Source organism: Poromitra crassiceps (assembly GCF_964638095.1).
Source record: "Poromitra crassiceps genome assembly, chromosome: 17".
Taxonomy (NCBI): domain Eukaryota; kingdom Metazoa; phylum Chordata; class Actinopteri; order Beryciformes; family Melamphaidae; genus Poromitra; species Poromitra crassiceps.
In genome coordinates, this window is record NC_139635.1 from 36,836,437 (window position 1) to 36,859,542 (window position 23,106).

At 44.0% G+C, this 23,106-nt stretch overlaps 2 protein-coding genes across 2 annotated transcripts in view; both read left to right on the plus strand.

Moving 5' to 3' along the window:
- LOC310792390 (uncharacterized protein) overlaps positions 1–23,106 on the plus strand; it is a gene marked incomplete at its 5' end in the record, with an annotated part of 49,550 nt that overhangs the window by 19,663 nt on the left and 6,781 nt on the right. The gene's annotated exons all lie outside the window — the stretch shown is intronic.
- Positions 2,436–23,082, plus strand: LOC310791889 (uncharacterized protein; the record flags this gene model as incomplete). Its single annotated transcript, XM_083653567.1, has 10 exons — positions 2,436–2,555; positions 2,709–2,817; positions 3,097–3,160; positions 7,425–7,465; positions 7,714–7,892; positions 8,689–8,778; positions 18,640–18,800; positions 20,198–20,344; positions 20,467–20,571; positions 22,906–23,082. The coding sequence occupies 10 exons, from the start codon at positions 2,436–2,438 to the stop codon at positions 22,952–22,954; spliced, it is 1,065 nt and encodes a 354-aa protein (XP_083509693.1). The 3' UTR covers positions 22,955–23,082.

A 23,106-nucleotide genomic window follows, 5' to 3' on the forward strand; every position in this document is an offset into this window, starting at 1 on the left:
AATAGCGGATGATTAACTAATGATAACGAGTTGATGCTTACCCTGTGTAGTATTATTATTATTCTTTATTATTATTGATATTATTTTTGTTGTTTTTGTCTTGAGTGGTTTGTTGGTTTATGTCTTGGTGTTCTATAATGTTGCAGTTATATCCTTGAAAAGCAACAAAAAGTGAATCACAAAAATGTTTTAATATGCAGTCAATTTACTTACCTCTCTTTTTGTCTGTGTGTGTGTGTGTGTGTGTGTGTGTGTGTGTGTAGGTAGATGATGGTGTGTGTGTTGGGCCCTGTCCTCCTGTCCGTCCTGCTGACTGGGACAGCTTCCCTCAGTTCATGTAAGAGTCTCGTCTGTTGAGCGTGTTGTGAAGTTATTTGTACTACACTACTAGTACATGACTAGAGCCACGGATGCTCACCGACGTCCGAGACACTGCAGACGACCGATTATTGGCTGTTTGTGTCGCGGGTTTTATTTTGAGGCGGTTGGCATACCAGACTGTCCTGATGATCAACCTCCTCTGAAGTGATGAAAACAGAGACACCAAACCAGAGTTATTATAGTTTTGTATTATTCGTGAGGTTTTCTTTTTTATTTCGTTTTTAATTTTTGTTTTCGGGCCCCATGAAAAGATGATATGTTGGGCCCCACCACCACAGGCCACGCCAACCCTGCACAATTGCTGTAACCACACACCTCCAGAACTAATTGAACCATTCAAAGCTTTAAATCACTCTACGTTCTGCAGGCTAGTTGCAACTTTCTTGCAGGCCAATAATTACTGTATGCTATACTGACAGTGAGCTGTCAAAATATAACCTAGTGCGGACAATGCATGCAACATTCTGCATACAGTGGCATTCAATATTTGATTGTAGACAGATACATGTACCCAGTGGTGTAGTGCAGGGTATACAGTACGCGAGTATACGGCGTATCCCCACTTATTTTTCAGCCGGCTTTGCTTATAGCCACTTCTACCATCAGATTCCACCAGGAAGCATTGTGTTACGACTGTGAGACACTGGTACTGGTGGCAGCCTGTGTCTATCAGACGCAGCACGGCATGCTCCTGAAGCCTCCCCGAGGCAGCTCTCCGCTAAGTTGAGCAATTATGCGCTGCGCATGCCAATAGAGCAGGCGAGGCCACGCAGCAGCCGAGCTGCGGGCGACTGCGTATGCGAGCTGCAGGTCCAGCTCGGCGAGCTGCAGGGCGGACGAGGTGCTATATATATATCATTAATGAACAACTTAAAATAAATATTACTTAAATAATATACATTAGCCTCTGCAAATAAAATAAATGATTATCATCTAAAGAATGATATAACAAACAAGATAATAAAATCAGCAGCAGATTTTTAAAATAAATATACAACAAACAAAAAATAAACAGAACTGAATCTTGCAGAATATTGACGCAAATTACAACCTGCAGTTGCATATCACCACCACTAGATGTATAGTAACGACCATTTCAGTCTGCATCAAATACATAGAGACATACAGTACCTTCGCCATCTGACTTGAATGTATTATTTTAATATTACCTGTTAACATTGGGAGCCACTCAATGGTTCAAAGTGTCCAGCATCCAATACAGACTATACAGGCTGATTTTGTTTCATATAATGATCATTATGTTGAAATAATAATTAGTGTTTGAATTCTTATCGTTGAAAAGGATTTAATCATCTTTAATCGTCGTCTTTTTTTCATGACTTGTGAATTCCCTCATTCACACATCATGCTCTCCCACTCTTCACCTCCCATCCTCCCCCTGCTTGCACCGCTCCCCCAATTCGTCGAATTGCAGAAAATTCGAAGTCCAAGTTTGAAGTCGATCGGATGAAGGGTTCTCGAGATAAACCTTTTTTTGCGTTGCCAGTAGGTGGTGCTATGACTATGCGCGTATCCGAATTGCACGAAATTCACAAACTTGCTGTATTCTATCGCGCTCTTAACACTATCATCATGTAGGCTGGTAGTTGTAGTCATGTCATCAGTCAGTGGATTAAAGCGAGGTGAAGTGAAACTGAACTGTTTCTCCAGTGCTGGACGTGTGTCTGTCGACCACTTCATGCCCCGAGAGGTGGCTCCTGTCTGGGCAGAGATGCTTCGCCTTCTACCCCGTCTGGAGCTCCTGGAGCGCGGCTGAGGTACACACACACACACACACACACACACACAGACACACGCACGCACACAAAAAGAAAATAGGCAATTCAACTGGAGGTTTTGTTCTTGAAGTCATTTTTTGCAACTCCAAGTCAAGTCTCAAGTCTTTGAGCACAAGTCTCAAGTCTCACGTAAGTGTGCCTTGCTGTAAGTGTGTTTTGTGTAATATGATTAAAAGTAAGTGAGTGTGTGTGTGTGTGTGTGTGCGTGCGTGCGTGCGTGTGTGTGTGTGTGTGTGTGTGTGTGGTTGTCAGTCTATGTGCTCTCAGGCAGGCAGTAACCTGGCGTCGCTTCACACAGCAGAAGAGGTGCAGTTTGTCCGCCAGATGACCAACACACAGACTCCTGTCTGGCTGGGAGGATACCAGGCACCACAGGTAGGTGTGTGTGTGTGTGTGTGCGTGTGTGTGTGCGTGCGTGCGTGCGTGCGTGCGTGTGTGCATATTTGTGTTTTTATTGGTGAGAGAACTATTATTCTCTGTGTCTCTCTCCCGTTCTCCCTCTCTTCCTCTCTCTCTCTCTCTCTGCAGGGTGACTATTGGTTTTGGAGTGACGGCTCACCCTTCACATACAACAGCTGGGCCAATCAGAGGTCTGGAAACTCCACAGAGGGCAGGGCTTGCATGGAGATGACGCAAAGTAAAATAATTGGATTGGTGAACGGACGGACGGACGCATGGACGGACGGATGGATGATTATAGTGGGATCATTGTTTTCCTCGTGTGTGTGTGTGTGTGTGTGTGTGAGAGAGAGAGGGTTATTATAATAAACTCAAACTAAGACAAAAACAAGGCGTTCAAATCAAACTGAAATTAACATAAACTAATTAACTAAATTTGAACTATCTTGTTGATTAAAATACATGTATTTTTTTTCCTTTTTGCTTATTACCACATGTTTGCCATGTGTGTGTTCAGGTGGAGAGCTGAATGACGCCCCGTGTGGAGAGTTGAGCTTCTACGTCTGCTCATCCACAGCCAGGTAAAACTCTTCAGAATGAAAAGCGTGAACGTAAAGTGCGTGGCAGCGCTTAACGTATCACACAAAAACAAATCAGTAGTATTAATTGTATGGGCTATATATATATTTTTTTTTTAGTCTTAGTCTTAGCCCTGTGTCAAATGTCCTTCTTAGTTTTTGTCAGATTTAGTCAACTTGTTCTATTTAGTCAAGTTTTAATAAACTAAAAGTCTGAGTATTTTATTCTCATCTTAATCAAAGAAAACCATAACTATTTTAGTCTAGTTTTAGTCAATGAAAGCAGTTGACATTTTAGTCTAGTTTTAGTCATCAGATTAAGGTGAACCTGTCTGCTAGGGCCCTATGTAATTATCCCCCCCACCCAAATCCCACACTGCACTACTTTTTTATCAAGTGCTTCAATTTACACAGTCAAAACAATAAAAAAAATACTACGGCCACAAAGTCCTGAATCAATTCTCGTGTTGAATCTGCTGATGCGCTTGCAATGGTCATTTGAAGCAGTGTTGCCAACTCTTCCAAGGAAATTAGCTATTGCTGACTGCTCGCCCGTGCCAGTGTCGGCGTACGCCGGTAGCAATGACGAGTAGACTCTATTTACAGTCCCTGCTCAGCCCGCAGCTGAGGGAAGAAGGGAGGGAGGCTGGCTGCACTGTGTGGAAAGCTCTCAGACCTCTCTGGATTAACCTTAGTACATTTTGTACAATGCTTCATACACATTTAACACCCTTTAGCTAATCCTGGGCGGGGTCTGTTGTAACTGTGATCTCTGTAAATGTGTTTTTAATACAGCTAAATGTCGGCTACATCTCAGCACAGGCAACTGAACTGCTGCATTGGGGGGGGGGGGGGGGCAGTCTATAATTAGTGTTAATTTTGTCGTCCATTTTCTTAATTTAGTCTTAGTCCTGTGTCAAATGTCCTTGTTAGTTTTTATCGTATTTGTCAACCTCATCCTGTTTTTTATTGGTCAAGTTTTAGTCGACTAAAAGTCTGAGGATATTAGTCTCGTCTTAGTCAAAGAAACTAAAATGAGCATTTTAGACTCGTCTTAGTCATGGGAAAAAAGGTAGTCAACAAGCATGTTTTTATTAACAAAATTAACACTAAGAAGCAGAGAGGAACAGAAGGAGTTCCCAGCATGTTCCATTTTGGTTATCACATCTGCTTTACACACACAAGGTCCTGGGTTTGAGCCCCAGTGGAACCATCAGTTTGGCAACATGTTGCTAGAGAACATTTCCTTGTTCTCACTTGTTTATTTGACCAAACTTGTCTGTGGATTTCCTCTTATGTATATGGAAGAGGAGTAGAGCCACATGTGAACAGTTTATACAAGTTCTGAGTTTGAAGTCAGAATTCAGGGGGTGGGGGGGAGTCAGAATTCTTAGAATAACAACAAGAGCAGCACTTGGCGACGGCGGCAGGGAAAAGAGCCGTTTAACGGGCAAGAAAACGTTGTGAACCAAGACTAAAAGTGGTGCCTCATCTTTGACAGGGTTTCCCCGGGCCTTGATCGTTCAGAGGTTCTGGATTTAAAGGGACAGTTCACCCCAAAATCTAAAATACAGATTTTTCCTCTTACCGGTAGTGCTATTTAACTGTAAATGTGAATGTCAGTATAGGACAAGGCTACCTCTAATCTTTTGTTATTTGTGATTGAATATTATGTAACATCATTTCCACCATTGTCTGATTTCTATCCCTTTTATGTCCAATTATTCCTTATTTTGTTTTATATATTTTACTTTTGTATAATAATACAAAAAAAAATCAATGCTGTTTTGGAGATATCAGCCCTAGAGATGTCGGGTGTCGGCCGATATCGACTGACTGAGATGCCAGCAGCAGCTAGCTAGCGGGTGTAGTTTGGTTGAAATAAAATACTTTCCACATGAAACTCTCACATTATTTTGAATAACTGGGTCATGATTTCTGGAGAAAGACATTGCTGTTTTATTTATTTATTGGAGCTTTGAGCACCACAAGCCGAGTGCCATCCATCGAGTTCCATTGTATTTGAGAGAAGGCAGAGATCTCTATACAGCCGATATCTCCAAAACTCAACAACTCACACCAAAACAATCTAGCACTACAGGTAAGAGGTACAAACTTGGTATTTTCATTTGGGGGTGAACTGTCCCTTTAAATGTGTTTTACTGAAGCACAATATGACAACTTGATTAGGTTAATTTTGTCTTCTTTTAAATTATGTTTTTAGTTTTCTTATTTCCAGACAAATTAGTAGAGTATGATGTTATTTTACCTGCTGACTGTTTCGGCTGTAACTACAGCCTTCTTCAGAGCTGTCATCTGGCGGTTGGGCCGGGAACCCTATGTTGACAGGTTTCCCGGCCCAACCAGCTGATAAGACACGTCATCACCAGGAAGTCAGATGACAGCTCTGAAGAAGGCTGTAGTTACAGAAGAAACCGTTACTAGAAAACTAGTAAATATCAGCTGATGTGTATGTGAAACAAATATTTCATACTGCATGAAATATTGTGATGTTTGCAAAGTATTGTGATATAGGATTAAAAAAATCAGGTAGCAGCACGCCAAAAATTGAGATGCAAGACTTTAGATTTCCATTTTATTTTTTTATTGAGGGTTAACGCGTTTCGGCACATGTGCCTTCATCAGAGCATCATACAGAGTGGTAGGATTAGCCTCCTTTTTAAAATGCAGGTAAAACAGAAACAATCATCCCACCTGTGTAGGGGGAGGTACTTCCTTACAATCAATTAGGACACAGAGCACAGACAGAGAGCACAGGAATACATTTCAATAACAGTGGTGCATTCTCAGACTATATTCTATGAAAATATCACATTTCTTCTGGAGTTCAGAAGCAATTGGGTCAGACAACAGTACAGATCAGGCATCAAGAGCAGCAAGCTGTATGGGTCACATTAAAACAACCCAAACAAACAGGAGAGCAAAAATAAACATGAGAAAACTAACCAGCCACCTAATTTATAAGAAAGGTCGAAATGTAAAGTCGTCATTAAGTCCCTTAGGTTGCATACTATTCAGTTGGTAAATCCAAAACATCTCTCTCTGTGACAGCAGCTTGGGGAGGTTTCCCCCTCTAGGTGGCGCAGTGACTTGTTCTAACCCAACAAACCGGAGGGTGGATGGCGAGCCATGGTTTGCTTCAAGATAATGTTTTGCCATAGCATATTCTACATTTCCTGTGCGTATTGCACTTTTGTGTTCAGAGATCCGTAGTTTCAGACACCTTTTTGTTTGTCCAACACTTTGCCACAGGGGCAAGTAAGCATATACACTACATTGGTGGAGATGCAATCAATGAAGCCTTTATGTTTAAATTTTTTACCAGTAAGTGGATGTGTAAAGAACTTACAATCAGAGGTATTATTACATTGAGCACACCGGCCGCATCGGTAATTGCCTTTGAGTGACAGCCAAGTGGCACGTTCAGGGTTACAGGAGGAGTGGACCAGTGTGTCCCTGAGAGTTGGAGCTCTTCTGTATGTAAAAAGAGGAGAGTTAGTAAATACATTGTTCAGCATGGGTTCCATTTGTAAAATTGGCCAATGTTTCATGACTATTTGTTTTATTTGGTTGGAGCAGTGGTTATAGTCTGTGATGAAGCACAGTCTTGGAGAGTCTGTGTCCTGATTATGTTTATTTAATAAGTTGCTCCTTGGGGTTTGTTGGGCACGAGTCATGGTTGGATTGATAATGTCTCTGGGGTAGCCTCTGTCTAGGAACCGACCCCTCATGTCGGTAGCCTGGGTGTTGAATTCCTCGAGTGAGGAGCAATTTCGTCTCAAACGAAGGAATTGACCTGTTGGGATATTTCGTTTTAAATGGCTTGGATGATTAGATTTATAATGCAAAATGGTATTTCGTTCCATTGGTTTTCGATAAATTGTAGTTTGGATTTTATTGTCCAGGTCCTTAAAAATTGTTACGTCCAGGAAGTTAACAGATGTAGTAGGGCTGCTGTCTGAGGAAGGTTGTGGTCTGATTCAGATAGGAAACAAACTCCTGAAGGTCATCTAGGTCTGATTCATAGAAGCAAATGATGTCATCGATATAGCGTTTCCACAGTTTAATGTTGGAGACAAAACAATTCTTGTCGCTAAACACACAATTGGCTTCCCAGTCTCCAACTACAATGTTGGCATAGCTTGTGATATAGGGATAGTGAATGTTATCAGATATCAGCCCAAGCATTCTACTCATTAACTTGAATATTAACTGCTTATGTCTGATCTATTTGCTCTATCTCCAGTTGCACTTTGTCCCCAGGCAACAAGAGACCATTTGACACAGGTGAGAGTCTAGTAAAATACTATGTTATCAACTAAGCCAGAAGCTTAACACACTAATTTCTCCTCATCTCTCCTCTCTGTCCGAACCGACACACACACACACACACACACACACACACACACACACACACACACACACACACACACACACACACACACACACACACACACACACACACACACACACACACACACACACACACACACACACACACACACACACACACACACACACACACACACACACAGTGCTCCCGGGGCAGAGTGTGTCTACGGTGCTGTGGGGGGAGAGTGACTCGGTGGCGGAGGAGATTGTGCGCTTGCCCCTCCTGCTGGAGCTGCGGTCCGGCCGGCTGTCTGAGCGCTGCTACGCCCGCTTCAGCCTGCAGGAGGCGCTCTACCTCACCCACGTCAGCAGCTCTCTGCAGGTCAGACCAACGGCCTGCTCCTCTCTCTCTCTCTCTCTCTCTCTCTCTCTCTTTGTCTTTCTGTTGTTCTCTCTCTCGCTCTTTCTCAGGTGTCAGTCAGTCTTTATGGTGTTTTAGTTTCGATGTTTTTTCTTGTCCTTCTAGAATCACGCGGAAAAGATCTAGCTAAAAAGTGGTCTAGCTGATCTGTGCGGAGCCCAGGAGTGGCCACTGGGAGAAAAAATTAATATTGTGTTGTGCCCACGATTTAGTGTAGGTAACGTGCACGAGATACAATTTGTTCCCTCGATTTCCTCTTTACATGCACGCAAATTGCCAAAATGTGCCCTCGAAATAGTGATATTGTGCACTCGATATAATACAGGTGCTCTTCACCAGTGCGTGACTTAGTGATTTGGGGGCCCTAGACAAAGGCAAGCCTGAGGCCCCCATAGAATCCAACGCCCCCCCCCCCCCCCCGCGCGCGCGTGCGCGCTACATGGGTAGCTTTGCTGATTTTATTTTCTCTCACTAGTGATGCAGTCGCATGTAAAATTAGCTAAAAGTCAAATGACTCAAGGTGGAATAGCCCACTGTAGCCTGAATGAGTAGGAGGGAGCTGACAGGGTTTTAATATGTATTTATTTGATTAAGAATAAGTTTACATTTTGTTCTTATCTCCTGTGGGGCCCTCTGGCTGCCGAGGCCCAAGGCAGTCGCCTACCTTTGCCTATCTGTCCACCACTGGTTGTCAATGGGATGTTTTTCTTGTGTACTAGACTGGAATAACCTGGACTGAACCGGTTTCCTCCCCCAGGCGCTGATCAGCAGTGTTCAGGGACCACAGGACATCAGAGCACTGCTGCTGGACACACAGCAATACTACAAGTCGTGCAGCAGGGACCAGGTGAGACTATAGGGCTCCCATGTTGTCCTTATTGAAACCAGACAGCGTCTCCAGTCTTAACAGTTTTGGCCCCGCTCCTGCACACGCCGCTGCAAGCCTGCAGACTCTCTTTGATGCTTCTCAACGCTCTCTTTTCGATCACAAGCTTGTTTTAAATTCCGACAAGACCAAATCAATGCGGTTCTCACGGTCCCCTAGTGTCCAGAATAGTTTTTGTATTCGCACACTCCAACGTGAGCAAATCATTGAAATGGTTCGTTCCTATGAATATCTTGGCATTTGGCTGGACACTAAATTGTCTTTTCAGGCCCATGTGGAACACCTCACCAAGAAGCTGAGGAGAAAATGTGGTTTTCTTTACAGGAATAAAGTCTTGCTTTTCATTCTGTACTATAAAGTCCATTGTACAGTCGCTAATAATGTCTGTTTTCGATTACGGCGATGTTGCGTACATGCCTGCCTCGGCTCACCCACCATCTTGAAGCCTCTTGATGCGGTGTATCGCAGCGCCCTGCGTTTTGTAACGGGTGATGGAATTCTTACGCACCGCTGTAGGCTATTTTGTATGATAAGGTGGGCTGGCCCTCTCTGACGGTTCGAAGGGAGCAACACTGTCTTTTACTCATTTATTTATAAAGCCCTCACATTACACAGTTTATTCTGCGCGTGAAGACGGAATTGGGAAATACCGCTTTTTCATTTGACGCCCCTGATAAATGGAATAGGCTCCGAAACACTCAAATTGGAGCGATTGGTGTCTTTAGAGTCTAGAGTGCTCCTTGAGGGTGTGTGTGTGTGTGTGTGTGTGTGTGTGTGTGTGTGCGCGCGCGCGCTCGTGCGTGCGTTTGTGTGTGTGTGTACCCTGCATGTTTTACTGGATGTGCTTTTATCTTCTTGTTTTGTTTGTCTATATCTGTTTGTTTGTAATTCTGCAACGTCTGTAAATGTTTTTATTGTAACAGGGCTCCCTTGAAAATGAGAGCATGCTCTCAAGGGCCTTACCCCTGTATAAATAAAGTTTAAATAAATAAATAGGCCTAAATAAATGAATTTGATCTGAAAGGCTAGCATTAGATCAGTGGTTCTCAAACTTTTTTGGCTTTAATACCCCCTTTCCCTGATTTCTGAAGTACCCCCCTACTAGTCTGACTGGGTGGAAGCAGCATGGTGGACTTAGAAATACACCGAAATACAACAAAAACAAAACAAAGCATGTGCATTCGTGAAAAACCCTGCAAGAGTTCATTCTATATGAGACTGTTCTGGCTCCATAGGACTCCCGGGACATCCCCCTATCATCGCTCATTATTTTCCCTGAGCTTCCCTTTCTGTTTTGACCAAGTTTTCCGTGCTCGAATTACAGACGTTTAGGTGGAAGCATTTAGAAATTGCGAGAGCCAACCGTCTGTTTTAAGAGACTACCAATCAAGGGAGCAGGTACAGACACATTCAAGAAAAACAGCAACTATGCAAACTACAATCTAGAGTCTGTTATAGGCAAACATTTGCATTATTTACATAACATGGAAATTTCTCTTTGGCATAAAAGACAACACATCTGTTGTCTTTGCATTCAGTTACTGTAACTGCTTAATGTAATCAGTAGGCCTGTCTGCTCCACTGTCTTGCTTTCTTTTTCCTCATCCTCTTTTTTTAAACCTCGAGATAACTTCTTCATTTTTCTTCATTCACTTTCAATTCAAGGGAAAGTATGCAAGTGAAAGCTGTAGCACTTTGGAGCAGGCCTGCTTGACTGAGGTCTATATACAGAGGCAAAGTGACCGCCTATACTTCCTGCTTCATCACTGTACCAGAGATTTTCATCTGCCATTTATTTTCCCATTGATATTTTGTAAAATGTTTATAAAAATTGTTTTCCTTCATCAAACCAAATGGTTCAGATATATTTAGAAACAGGAGAGACCACATAACATTTAACTTGGACCAAAATGTAAAGAAATTGCGGATTTAAAGAAAATATTTTTTCTGTGTAGTCTTTTTAAGTTTTTGTCCGAGTGAAATGTTCCCGATTCTAAATATAGCTGAACCGTTTGGTTTGACCAAGTAAAACTATTTTTACAAGCATTTTACGAAATGTCTATGGGAAAATAAATGGCGGATAAAAATCTCTGGTACAGTGCTGAAGCAGGAAGTAGGCGGTCACTTTGGCTCTCTATTCACTGTAGCTTATTGCTTCCACACTCCACATCTGTGCATATTTGTTTGTGTCTATCCGTGTGTGAGCTGCGTGAATGCGCACGCGCATGTGTGTGTGTGTGTGTGTGTGTGCGCGTGCATGCGTGCGGGTGCAGCTCATAAATCTATATATTTTGGGCTGAGACTCAACTTCCTCCAGTTGTTTCTTCTTTATTTTAGGGCAGTGAAATTGGATATTGTTAGCGCTGGGCTAACATGCATTGGTGTCCGCTCCAAAGTGCTTTCACTTTCAAAAAGAACTCCAAAATGTGCTGTTTCCCCAGCCTGTTTACAGCCTGAGGGCCAGAGTTCATGTTTCCAGTACTTTTCCATCCACCCAGTTAGTTTCAGTTTCAGTGAAAGTGAAACTTCAGTGAAGTTTTCTGCCCAGCAACAGAGGTCAGGACCTTCTGCTGAAGATGGCCTTGAGTAGCTCACGGGGGCCTGGCTGACACCGATCTCATGTCAGGGGGCCCCAGAGGGGCTGGGCTTCACCTTTAAAGGGGCCATATTATGCATTTCTTAATTTTGTATCATAGATATGTTGTTACAATCTTGGGTGGTCATATTAAACGTAGGCTAAGCTTCAAATAAATAGGTGAAGGTGTTTGAATGTTAGCTCCATGAACCCCCCCTCCCCCCCATGAAGTCTCGTAGACGAGATGGTACGGGATTTGTGCGAGAGCCATAGTCCTAGGTGACGTCAGGTAGGACTTGTTACCCTGGTGATGCCAAGCATAGCCCGGGCCGGCGGCGCGCGCGCGCCCTGGCCTTCACCCGTCCGTCCGCCCCTCCCTTCCCTGTTCTGACATTGCTCCAGTACACTGCCCACAGTAATGCTGCTAGTTTCCACTTGTCTTGGCCGTATCTGCCTTTCACTTTATTTGTGTTTATCTGAGTATCTACTGTAGTATTTCCTGATAGAAGTTCTGGTTAAAAGCTGTAGCGTTAGCTGTAAGCAGTGCCCAGTCATTTAAAGTCAGTGAGTTTTCTTGTTGCCTTGCCAACCTAACCCCGCGTCACCAGGCTCTCTCCAACCTGGCTGTCTGGGACTAACACTAACACAACAGTAGTTTCATGGAATAACGGATTCCAGACCGCAAAAACAAGGAGACGACTTGGAAGTGAGCCAGGATGTAGGACTTAGTTGATAAGTTCTGAAAATGTGTCTCATTCCAGCATCGGTTGTGTACCAATGTGCTGCTAGGAAGCGCTAACGTTACTTACCAGCTAAGTAACGTTAGCACTTGCTATATGTTAGCCTAGCAGCACCGCTGCCTTTCGACATATCGTAATGAACAACCGATATCGCGTTAATAGCTGGAATGACGAAGGCACACATTTTCAGAACTTGTAAGCATTTGGGAAGTTAGCTAACTATAGTAGCTACATTAGGTGTTATTTTGTTCAGTTGTGGCTTGAATGTGACGATGTTGATTAGTGTGAAGCTCCCCGGGCAGGCTGCGGTAAGAGAATCCCTGCTTGGCCAGCCGCCGAAGGAAATGTCCTGGCGCAGCCCAGCCCTAGCAGAGCTGTTGACAGCTAGGGTGATGTTGATATATCAATTGATAGCTTGCTTGTTACGTCCAAGTCACGTCATCGATGGTCAAATTCGTTTGACAATCCGTTGCTCGTTGATATAACGCTAATTGTTTTACAACTACCAAATTTAGTAGCCAAAGCAGAGATGGCCTGTCTGATAGATAGATAGATAGATAGATAGATAGATAGATAGATAGATAGATAGATAGATAGATACTGAGATAAATACTGAGATAGATAGAGTAGATAGACAGATAGACAGACAGACAGACAGACAGACAGACAGATGATATAGTTAGCTTCCTGCTTCAGCACTGTACCAGAGATTTTCATCTGCCATTTATTTCCCCATAGCCATTTCGTAAAATGCTTATGAAAGTATTTTCACTTGTTCAAACCAAACGGTTCAGCTAACGCTATAATCGAGAGAGACCATAGAACATTTCACTCGGACCAAAACTTAAAAAAACATCGAAAAAATATTTTCTTTAAACCCGCATTTGTTTAACGTTTTGGTCCCAGTGAAATGTTATGCGATCTCTCCTGTTTCTAAATATATCTGTACCGTTTGGTTTGAACCAGTAAAACTATTTTTATACGCAACGTTTTGTTTGACTTGTTTTTGTTTTGATGACTGAGGGGTTGGATGTTTTACAGTGTAAGATCTGTTCAAACTCTCTCTCCCTTCCTCTCACTCGCCCCTCTCTCTCCAATTCATTTGAATAAGCTTTGCATGACAGATGTTGATCTCATCTTTTTCCTCTTCGACTTGATTTGTATCAGTGATACAGGTAGGCTAGCGTGTGCCCGCAAAGCGCCTGGCTGGCTTTCTGCAAAAGTTGTAAACAGAGCTGGTTTGACAGTTGACAGCTGAGAGCCGGCTTCTGTCAGCTGACAACATCAGCAGATCTCCGAAAATGACTGATTTCTAAATAGCTGTTATATTGTGTTACTCTGTTATCTCATTACTGCTGCTATATCATGCACCTTATCACTGTACATACAGTATCTTATTACTCTGACAGTCACTTATCTGCAAACCTTGTCAACACAAAGCTCACTTACTACTGCTACCTTTGATGCACCCTGACCTTGTACATATTTTGTAAACAGCAAACTTTAGGCTACTTCACCTATAGTCTGTTTATACTCTGTTAATACTGTTTATCTGTTAAAAGTATCTATATCTCTTCATATCTGAATCCTTTTATAACATTTTATAATCTCTTTAGATCCTTTATATCATATTTGTTTATGTCTTGTTCGACTACGTGTCCAAACTTCACAACATGTCACTTTTGTGTGTGTCTTTGTACATTCTGTAATATTTTGAGTGTTTGGCAGGACCGTCCACTCACAATATAGGACCATATATGGTGTTCTCCTGTTCGCTCCGCCGGCCATTTCAGTCGGTGCCGGATGGAAATCCCATTCCGCTCCGCTCTGCTGCTGCTGTACGTGTTGAATCTGCTGAGCTCAAATGCCTGCGCACCTGCCTTTGAAACAATAACAAGAGCAGCGCTATCCGTTAGCTCGTTGCTACATGCTGAAAACGATTGATGTGGATTATGCAATGAAGCAGCCTGCATGGTACGTTCGGGGGATGGCTGTAAACAGCCTTTTTCCCCTCTAGTCCACAATAGAAAGCGTCCCCAGCCAGACTCTCCCAGCCCCTTTGCTGGGAGAGTCTACAGACTACAACATGACTTTCTTATGGGACTCCGGTGAATGGAGCTGTAAAGCTAACGTTAGCTGAGCTGTGAAGTTATTGGAGCTTTGAATGACTATAGGCATCTCGATTTCTAGGCTCGCCCGTCCTGCAGCTCGCCAAGCTGGCCCTGCAGCTCGCATTCGCAGCTCGGCCGCTGCGCTGCCTTGCCCGCAGCTCGGCCGCTGTGTGGCCTTGCCTGCCCTATTGTCGTGTGACAAGTCACTGATTGTCATTTATGACATCACTGATGTCACAATTCCTATGTATGACATCACTGATATCAGTCACTGATGATGTCACTGATGAGGTCATCAGTGACATCATCACTGAACTATAGCCTTGTGTGTGTGAGTAATTCACTGATGTAATTTATGACATCACTGATGATGTCATCAAAGCAGTGGGACAGAGAAACAGACAGAGCCCAGACAGTCGTGTCACTGTATGAAAATGAAGATGTCTAAAGTCCAGAAGCTGAGAGCGGTGGTGAAACAGCTACTAACTGCGACTGTTGAAGAGATATTTGGCCTGTTTGAAAGAACGATAGCAGAGTACGAGGAGGAAGCTGCTCGTTCTAAAGAGGAGATCGACCGACAAGGAAAACTGCTGGATGCTGTGCTGTTACACAGAGAAGCCTCGCATCCAGACCTCCAGCAGCTGCTGTTGGTCATTAAAGAAGAGGTTCCCGCTGAGCAGCAGGAGTGGAGCCCCAGTCTGGACCAGGAGGACCCAGAGCCCCCACACAACGAGGAACAGGAGGAACTCTGGATCAGTCAGGAGGACCCAGACACCCCACACATTAAAGAGGAACAGGAGGAACTGTGGACCAGTCAGGAGGGAGATCAGCTTCAAGGGCTGGAGGAGGCTAATATCACCCAGCTCCCATTCACCGCTGTTCCTGTGAAGAGTGAAGATGAGGAAGAGAAACCTCAGTCCTCACAGTTTCATCAAAGTCAAACTGAGGAGAACAGAGAGGCAGAGCCTCTTGCCAGCAGCTCAACTGAACAGATGAAGCTGGTGGAAGCTGGTGGTGGCAAGACTTCAGACTCTTCTGAACCTGAGAATGAACACAGTGCTGAAGAATGGATGGAAACTAGTGAACCTCAGTCAGGTTTAGACTCAAGTCAAGTTCTTGGCAAGAGACATTTGAGTTGCTCAGTTTGTAGTAAAAGCTTTGGTCATAAATCACACTTGAAAAGACACATGATAGTGCACACAGGTGAGAAACAATGTATTTGCTCAATCTGTGGTAAAGGTTTTGGTCAAAAAGGACATTTGAAGTCACACATGATAGTCCACACAGGTGAGAAACAATGTATTTGCTCAATCTGTGGTAAAGGCTTTGGTATTCAAAGAAACTTGAAGAGACACATGGTAGTCCACACAGGTGAGAAGCAATTTAATTGCTCAGTCTGTGGTAAAGGTTTTGGTCAAAAACAACAGTTGCAGTCACACACGATAGTCCACACAGGTGAGAGACAATTTAATTGCTCAGTCTGTGGTAAAGGTTTTGGTGTTCAACGAAACTTGAAGAGACACATGATAGTCCACACAGGAGAGAAACCATTTTAACGATCTGTCTGGTAAAGGTCTTGGTCAAAAAGGACAGTTGAACATACATATGATTAATCCACACAGGAGAGTAAACATTGAATTGCTTGAGTGTTTTATAGTTTAGAACAGGGCTTTTCAAAGTCTGAGACTGTGGGCCTCCCCTCAGATGAAGCTTGAGATGTGCTACCCTTTCATTTTTTATTTTATTTTTACATTGTATTTTATACTCTCTGATTGTCTGGCCCTCACTTGCTTTGCGCAGGATGCAGCATTGGCACATTTGAATGTATAAAGACATCTTAGACAAGTTACACCGCTACATCTGCTCCAAGTTTACGGCGGTACGCAACTCCTACCTACAGCCTCAGATCCTACAGCCTCAGATCAGATCCAGCACTTGGCTCCGTTTTGAGGTGCCAAGTGTGAGGACTGAGCCTGGAAGGAGGACCCTCTCATATTTGGCCCTTGATCCTGGAACGAACGGACCTACAAGTTCCACTTAAACTGGATCCTCTTATGTCTTTGGCTAGCTTCAAACATAACATCACAGTGGTCCTCACCATTAGCTGCTCCTGTCGAAATGTGTGATTTAGAACGCTATATCTTCTGTAATGTGCTTTTGTGTTTGTAATGCCCCCCCCGTCCCCCCCTTTCTTCAATTTTAAATAATTGTTTTCCATGTTGTAAGTATTGTCTTTGTCATGCCCCTGACGTGTGATATTTGCTGCCTTCTTGGCCAGGTCCGCATTATAAAAGAGATTTATGTCTCAATTGCTTTTTATCTGGTTAATAAACATTAAATACATTTTACTAGTGTCTGAATTCTCAACTGTTACACACACCATTAGGCATAGGCCAGTGATGCCTAACCAGTAGATCAGGATCTACTGGTAGATCTCCGCATTATAAAAGAGATTTATGTCTCAATTGCTTTTTATCTGGTTAATAAAAATTACCGTAAATACATTTTACTAGTGTCTGAATTCTCAACTGTTACACACACCATTAGGCATAGGCCAGTGATGCCTAACCAGTAGATCAGGATCTACTGGTAGATCTCAGGGTGCTTACCGGTAGATCACGAAAATCATTTTTGGATAATGAGTATAACTTTGTAGTGTCAGTGTCTCGCATTCAACCAGTCAGTCCGTACATGTTTTCTTTTGCAAACTGACAATTTAAATATACATTAACAAATAGGCCGACTGTTTATTATTCATTTATTATCGCTTATCATTGAAATTACAGACAGCATTTCATTTATGGTAATGTCTACTACCCACACGATAGATCTCGTGCTGTTGAAAAATGTAAAAGTAGATCTGAAATGTAAAAATGTTGGGCACCCCATGGCATAGGCTATACTGTATACTCTGTCTATATACAGTATTTTGCCAACATGTTGGAATTTACAGTTAGTTGAATGAGTTACTTTAGGCTATTAATGAATCTTGAATCTTGAATTAACTTCAGTCTCGCTTTCAGTGTTTTGGGGGGTAATTGTATTGATCACGCTGTAAGAAAACGACAACACGAAATCAACATGGGACCAATAACCACTAATGCAAACTGTGCAGCCTGGTCAGAATGTATCGGCGTAGGCGTAGCCTACATCCAGCTATAGTGTGTTGCTGTGGTGTGTGGGCTAATGTTGGTGCTTGGTTCAACATTAGGAATGTTGATAGATTTGCATGGGAAGCCTGAAAAACATAAAGCCTGCTGCCATCACCCAATATTGTTTGACATCAGGAGGTTTTCCTCCATATCACTTCGTACTTTTTTTTGCCAGCATGGATGTGAAGCAGGTCTTAAATTGCATTCATAACTGTCTTAAAATGTCTGGAATGTAACTTGTTGAAACCTGCAGAAACCCTGTTTTAACAGTTAGACGTACCAGACTTTTATTACTGTGGGAACTGCAGCAATTCAGAGAGACACTCAGGAGACTGGAAACTCAAGTGAAAGCAGATTGAATTGTTGATCAAGTCAGAACAGCAGCTTACAGACGAACACAGTCTGCAACAAGTTTTCTTTTTCTTTTTAAGCTCTCCCACCCAAGGCGATATAGCACGCACAAGTCCTTGGAGGAATATACACCAGGGGTTTTCAAAGTGGGAGGTGGGCCTCCAGGAAAGCTCCAAGCAGTTTCAGGGGAGGCTCGGTGAATGGAAGTGAATATGACATTATTACATTAGATAGCAAAAGGAGATCACATGAGAATGAGATGCAGTAGTTTTCGGGAATTTGTCAGTTTATCCCACTTTGGTAGAATCAGAAACAAATGTCTTGAAGTACCGTATGTCAAACAGCAACATCAGGCTGTCTCAGGCTCAATTGTTTGAGTGTCTATGATGATCAAATAGCATAATCATGATAGACATCCAGGAATTGAGCGAGGGGGGGCGCCTTTTTCCAAGCTTTGTCTGGGGGGAGGCCCACCGTCTCAGACTTTGAAAACCTCTGATATACACTAAGCATAAAAAGTAACCTTCTAACTAAAACATTTAGTCTGTCTATCATCGTTCTGACCTTGGAGATAATGAAGCAGCTGGGAAAGTTGGTGGAACGCAGCAGCTGTTGGGCCTGCATCAGTATGACACTTAAGTTGAGGCTTTTAAAGGGACAATAGGAATCAATCTAATCAATGAGCAATGACTAATCAATAAACCAATCAACACTGAGAATTCCCACCATAATTACCATAAACCTTGAAGAGGGGGGGGGGTTACAAAAAGTACCTAGCCTAATGAAAAAGAGAAGAATAATTGAACATGTTGTAGCGATTTCTTTACCATCTACCACCGTTGGCTTGTCTATAGCTCAGTATTGCAATATTGTCTGTCTGCTCTCCCCTCCAGTCTCTCCTCCTCGGGGCGTCTCCCTCCCGCTCGGTGCGTCTCTCCCTCCAGTCTTTCCACTCGGTGGTTCTGGACGATCCGGTCTACTGGCTGGTGGTTCTGTCCGTCCGTGCCCGGCTCCGCTCCTTCCTGGCCCGGGAGCTATCCTCTCTGGAGAAAAGGTACCACCAGGACGTTGTGCTGCTTTAAAGGTCCACTTGCTGTCAAGCAGGACTCCCCCTAGCCTTGCCTGCCTCTGTGATGATAAAGGAGTTGGATGGTCTATCAAAACAGGGTGAAAGTATCGAAACACACGGTCACCAGCTACAGTAAATCCACACAATCCATATTAGAAAAGCAACTTTTGTGTCGCAAAGGTTCACTCATTATCATTTGTATAAGAAATAATAGACTAACAAAGTGTTGTAATTTTTTTCAAAGCGGTAGAGTGGTTGTCATTGTTTTCCCTACCTGTAGCCGCCGGGCCACGGCGTCTCACGTTTCACTCTTGAAACGGTTAGCCAATTGGAACAGAGGGTCGTTAATATTAATGAGTGATATAGAAAATGTATATCACATTAGCCTCTTTATTCAGACAGTAGTTAATGTCCTCACATACATTTCATTAGTCATACTTAGGCCAACACACACACACACACACACACACACACACACACACACACACACACACACACACACACACAGGACAGCCTTCTGAGCTGATTGAATAAAGGGACAAATTCTATATAAAAGGGATAGTTTATATTTTTTTGATGTGGGGTTGTATGAGGTACTTGCATACAGTCAGTCAGTGTACTACATGCAGTAGAATGCAGCTGGCGCGGTCCCAGTTTGGAGAAATGAAGACCGGCCGCATCAGTCAAGTAGAGCTGTGGCTCAGTGGTTAGCACTGTTGCCTCACAGCAAGAAGGTCCCAGGTTCAAACCCCGGTCCATCCCAGGTCCTTTCTGTGTGGAGTTTGCATGTTTTCCCCGTGTTTGTGTGGGTTTCCTCCCACCATCAAAGACATGTATGTTAGGGTTAAGACTCCTGTCAGTGCCCCTGACCAAGGCACTGGCAAAATAACTGGAGTTGGTCCCCGGGCGCTGCACAGCGGCTGCCCACTGCTCCTAGTTCTAGGAAGGTCCCTAGTCGACTAGAGGATGGGTCAAATGCAGACGATGAATTTCCCCCTGGGGATAAATGAAGGATAACTTAACCTAACTGTCTGCTGAGTGTGAACGGGCCATGAGCAAAAATGCAAAATCAACAGAAGAAATACATAAATGTTTCCATACTGCTCACATGGCGTAAGTCTCCACAAGCCCTGACATGAAGTTGACATGAAAAGACATAATTTACACCCTGTTTTTAGCTGAAATCTTCAATGTGTGTACTATGACGCCCTGTTTTCAGAGTGGAATTGTTTTGGGGAGCAGAGGCCATTTCTGTATCCGCCGGAAACGGCAACTGCCGTTTCTGCTGTTTACCGGATGACCAGATGCCCAGCTTTTTACTAGATGTTGCTCAATTAATTACGGCAAAAGTATAATTTGCCTCTAACCCTCTAACTCCCCAGGTCAGAGCCAGGCCCAGAGCCCAGCCAGGGACTCTCCTCCAGCTCTGACCCAGACTGGGAGCCCAGCTCTCGGCCGGAGCCGGACTCCAGCAGCCTGTTCCAGCAGTGGATCAGAGATGGCCTGGAGGAGGAGGCCTGGGCACACAGGTACGTACACACACACACACACATACACATGCGCACATGCACACACACACACAACGCCAAAGCAAATAGTCAAACCCAAAGTTTTTTTTTTAATCAAAAAAACGTGTGTGTGTATTTGACAGGTACACGGAGGTGATAGACAAATACCAGGATCAGATTGACTTGTTTAAAGCCATCAACCTATTCAGAGAACACATGGTCAACCAGAAGAGTCTCTACCGGGCTGAGTGAGTCTGTCTGTCTGTCTGTCTGCCTGCCTGCCTGTCTGTCTGCCTGCCTGCCTGCCTGTCTGCCTGTCTGCCTGTCTGCCTGCCTGCCTGCCTGTCTGCCTGCCTGCCTGCCTGCCTGCCTGTCTGTCTGCCTGCCTGTCTGTCTGCCTGCCTGCCTGTCTGTCTGCCTGTCTGCCTGTCTGCCTGCCTGCCTGCCTGTCTGCCTGCCTGCCTGCCTGCCTGTCTGTCTGCCTGCCTGCCTGCCTGTCTGCCTGCCTGTCTGCCTGTCTGTCTGCCTGCCTGCCTGCCTGCCTGCCTGTCTGTCTGCCTGTCTGTCTGTCTGTCTGTCTACGTGCCTGCCTGCCTGTCTGTCTGTCTGTCTGTCTATCTGTCTGTCTGTCTGTCTGCCTGTCTGTCTGTCTGTCTGTCTGTCTATCTGTCTGTCTGTCTATCTGTCTGTCTGTCTGCCTGTCTGTCTGTCTGTCTGTCTGTCTATCTGTCTGTCTGTCTGTCTGTCTGTCTGTCTGTCTGTCTACGTGCCTGCCTGTCTGTCAGACATCAATAAGATGTCTGACAGACAGCCAGCGGCCGTTAAGCTGGGCTCAGATTACAGGAGTTTTGAAATCCTAACCGATTTTGAAATCAGGTTGCATCACGAACTGAAGAGAAACAACCGATTTTCTTCTCTAAAATCGCAAACATGGCGGTGCATCACACACTACAAGATATTAAGATGATCTCACCTGACGGAGCTTCTGTATGCCACAACTCACGTGACCATGGAGAGGCAGGAGGCAGGTGTTTATGAACATGGAGGCAGAACAGCTGATCTGGTGTGTGCAGTAGGCAGAACAGCTGATCTGGTGTGTGCAGTAGGCAGAACAGCTGATCTGGTGTGTGCAGTAGGCAGAACAGCTGATCTGGTGTGTGCAGTAGGCAGAACAGCTGATCTGGTGTGTGCAGTAGGCAGAACAGCTGATCTGGTGTGAGCAGTAGGCAGAACAGCTGATCTGGTGTGTGCAGTAGGCAGAACAGCTGATCTGGTGTGTGCAGTAGGCAGAACAGCTGATCTGGTGTGTGCAGTAGGTGCAGTAGTTTGCCAAAGAAAAGTGAAGGCCAGATGAGTTTGGACAAGGAAATAGCCGGAGAGACAAACATAGACAAATCAAGCTGTCTGTTCTGGAGGACCGGAAGTGAGAATTTAACCATCAGTTTTAATATCCGTTTGCTATAGCTTAACGTTGTATCGCTAACCTCGTGCTAAAGTGCTAAGAGGTTTACCGTTGCTAGGCACTGTCCAGGCGGGGGCGTTAATGTTGTATTATACAGTGTTGAAAGGCATATAATGACGTGACGTGACCGTGCAGAGACTCACAAATATCATGGTTGGGAGTTATCGGGGCAGCTCCGGATGCATCTTGGAACAGTTTGGGAGGGTTCTGATTCTACACAGCTCACACAGCTTTCGGTACCGACCAGGGCTTGGGTCCTCCGATTCTCGGGAGGGGCAGATCGTGGATAAGTCGGTGAAAAAAACGTCTGTAATTTGAGCCCGGCATTGTCAACAGTAGGGTTTAATATTTCCCCCGAAAATGAGACATGTATATGTTGTATCCCGGGAACAGAGGCATCTGTCCAACACTGGTTGCAGCCTGTTGTATCTTCTTCTTCTCTGGTTAACTGGCAGAGTGCTGTAGAAAAGAGGCAGACTAATATAATTAAGCAATATCACACGAGAGGGAGTGCATTGTTGGCTAATATTGGCACTGCTGTGATTCGGTCGCAGGCACGAGGCCGCAGGCCGAGTGCTGAAGATAATCACAGCAGTGCCAATATTAGACAACAATGCACGACCTCGAGTGTGATATTGCTTTTATACAACAGTTCTATTAAACAAAGCTGATTAAAAAAATGACAAAAAACTGAGAAAATAGATGATTTCTGTATTTATTCCTCCGCCAACAAAAATAGTCCCCTCAGCTTTCTGCTTTGCTGAAAATGTAGCCTAATCAGCCTAATTAACTGCAGGCTGTCTACTTTACTACTGTCTACTCTACAGCTGTGAAGCGTTTTGTTGATTAGGGCAGCTGTGAAGCGGAGTGATCTACACACAGTGAAGCGCCAGTGCATTATCGTGAAATATAGGCACTCGTAGGATCCCTCTTGTCCAATCAAATTGCTCGGCCGGAACTACCTGTTGTATAAAACAACAACAATGTAAATTGTTTCACAGTTCTGTTATAATAGAGCCTTTAAATTGTGTGTGTGTGTGTGTGTGTGTGTGTGTGTGTGTGTGTGTGTGTGTGTGTGTGTGTGTGTGTGTGTGTGTGTGTGTGTGTGTGTGTGTTGCAGGTCCTGTGTCTCAGAGGAGGATGAAGAGGAGATCAGGACAGGTGGCTGAAGCTGAATCACCAATCAGTCAGACAGATACACACATGCACATGCACACCGTTTACACAACCAGGAAAAACAAATTCTAATTCTGCTGACCAAAATGAATCTTTGTCTTTCATATTCCATATATGTAATAATGAACTTCAAACAACACATTCT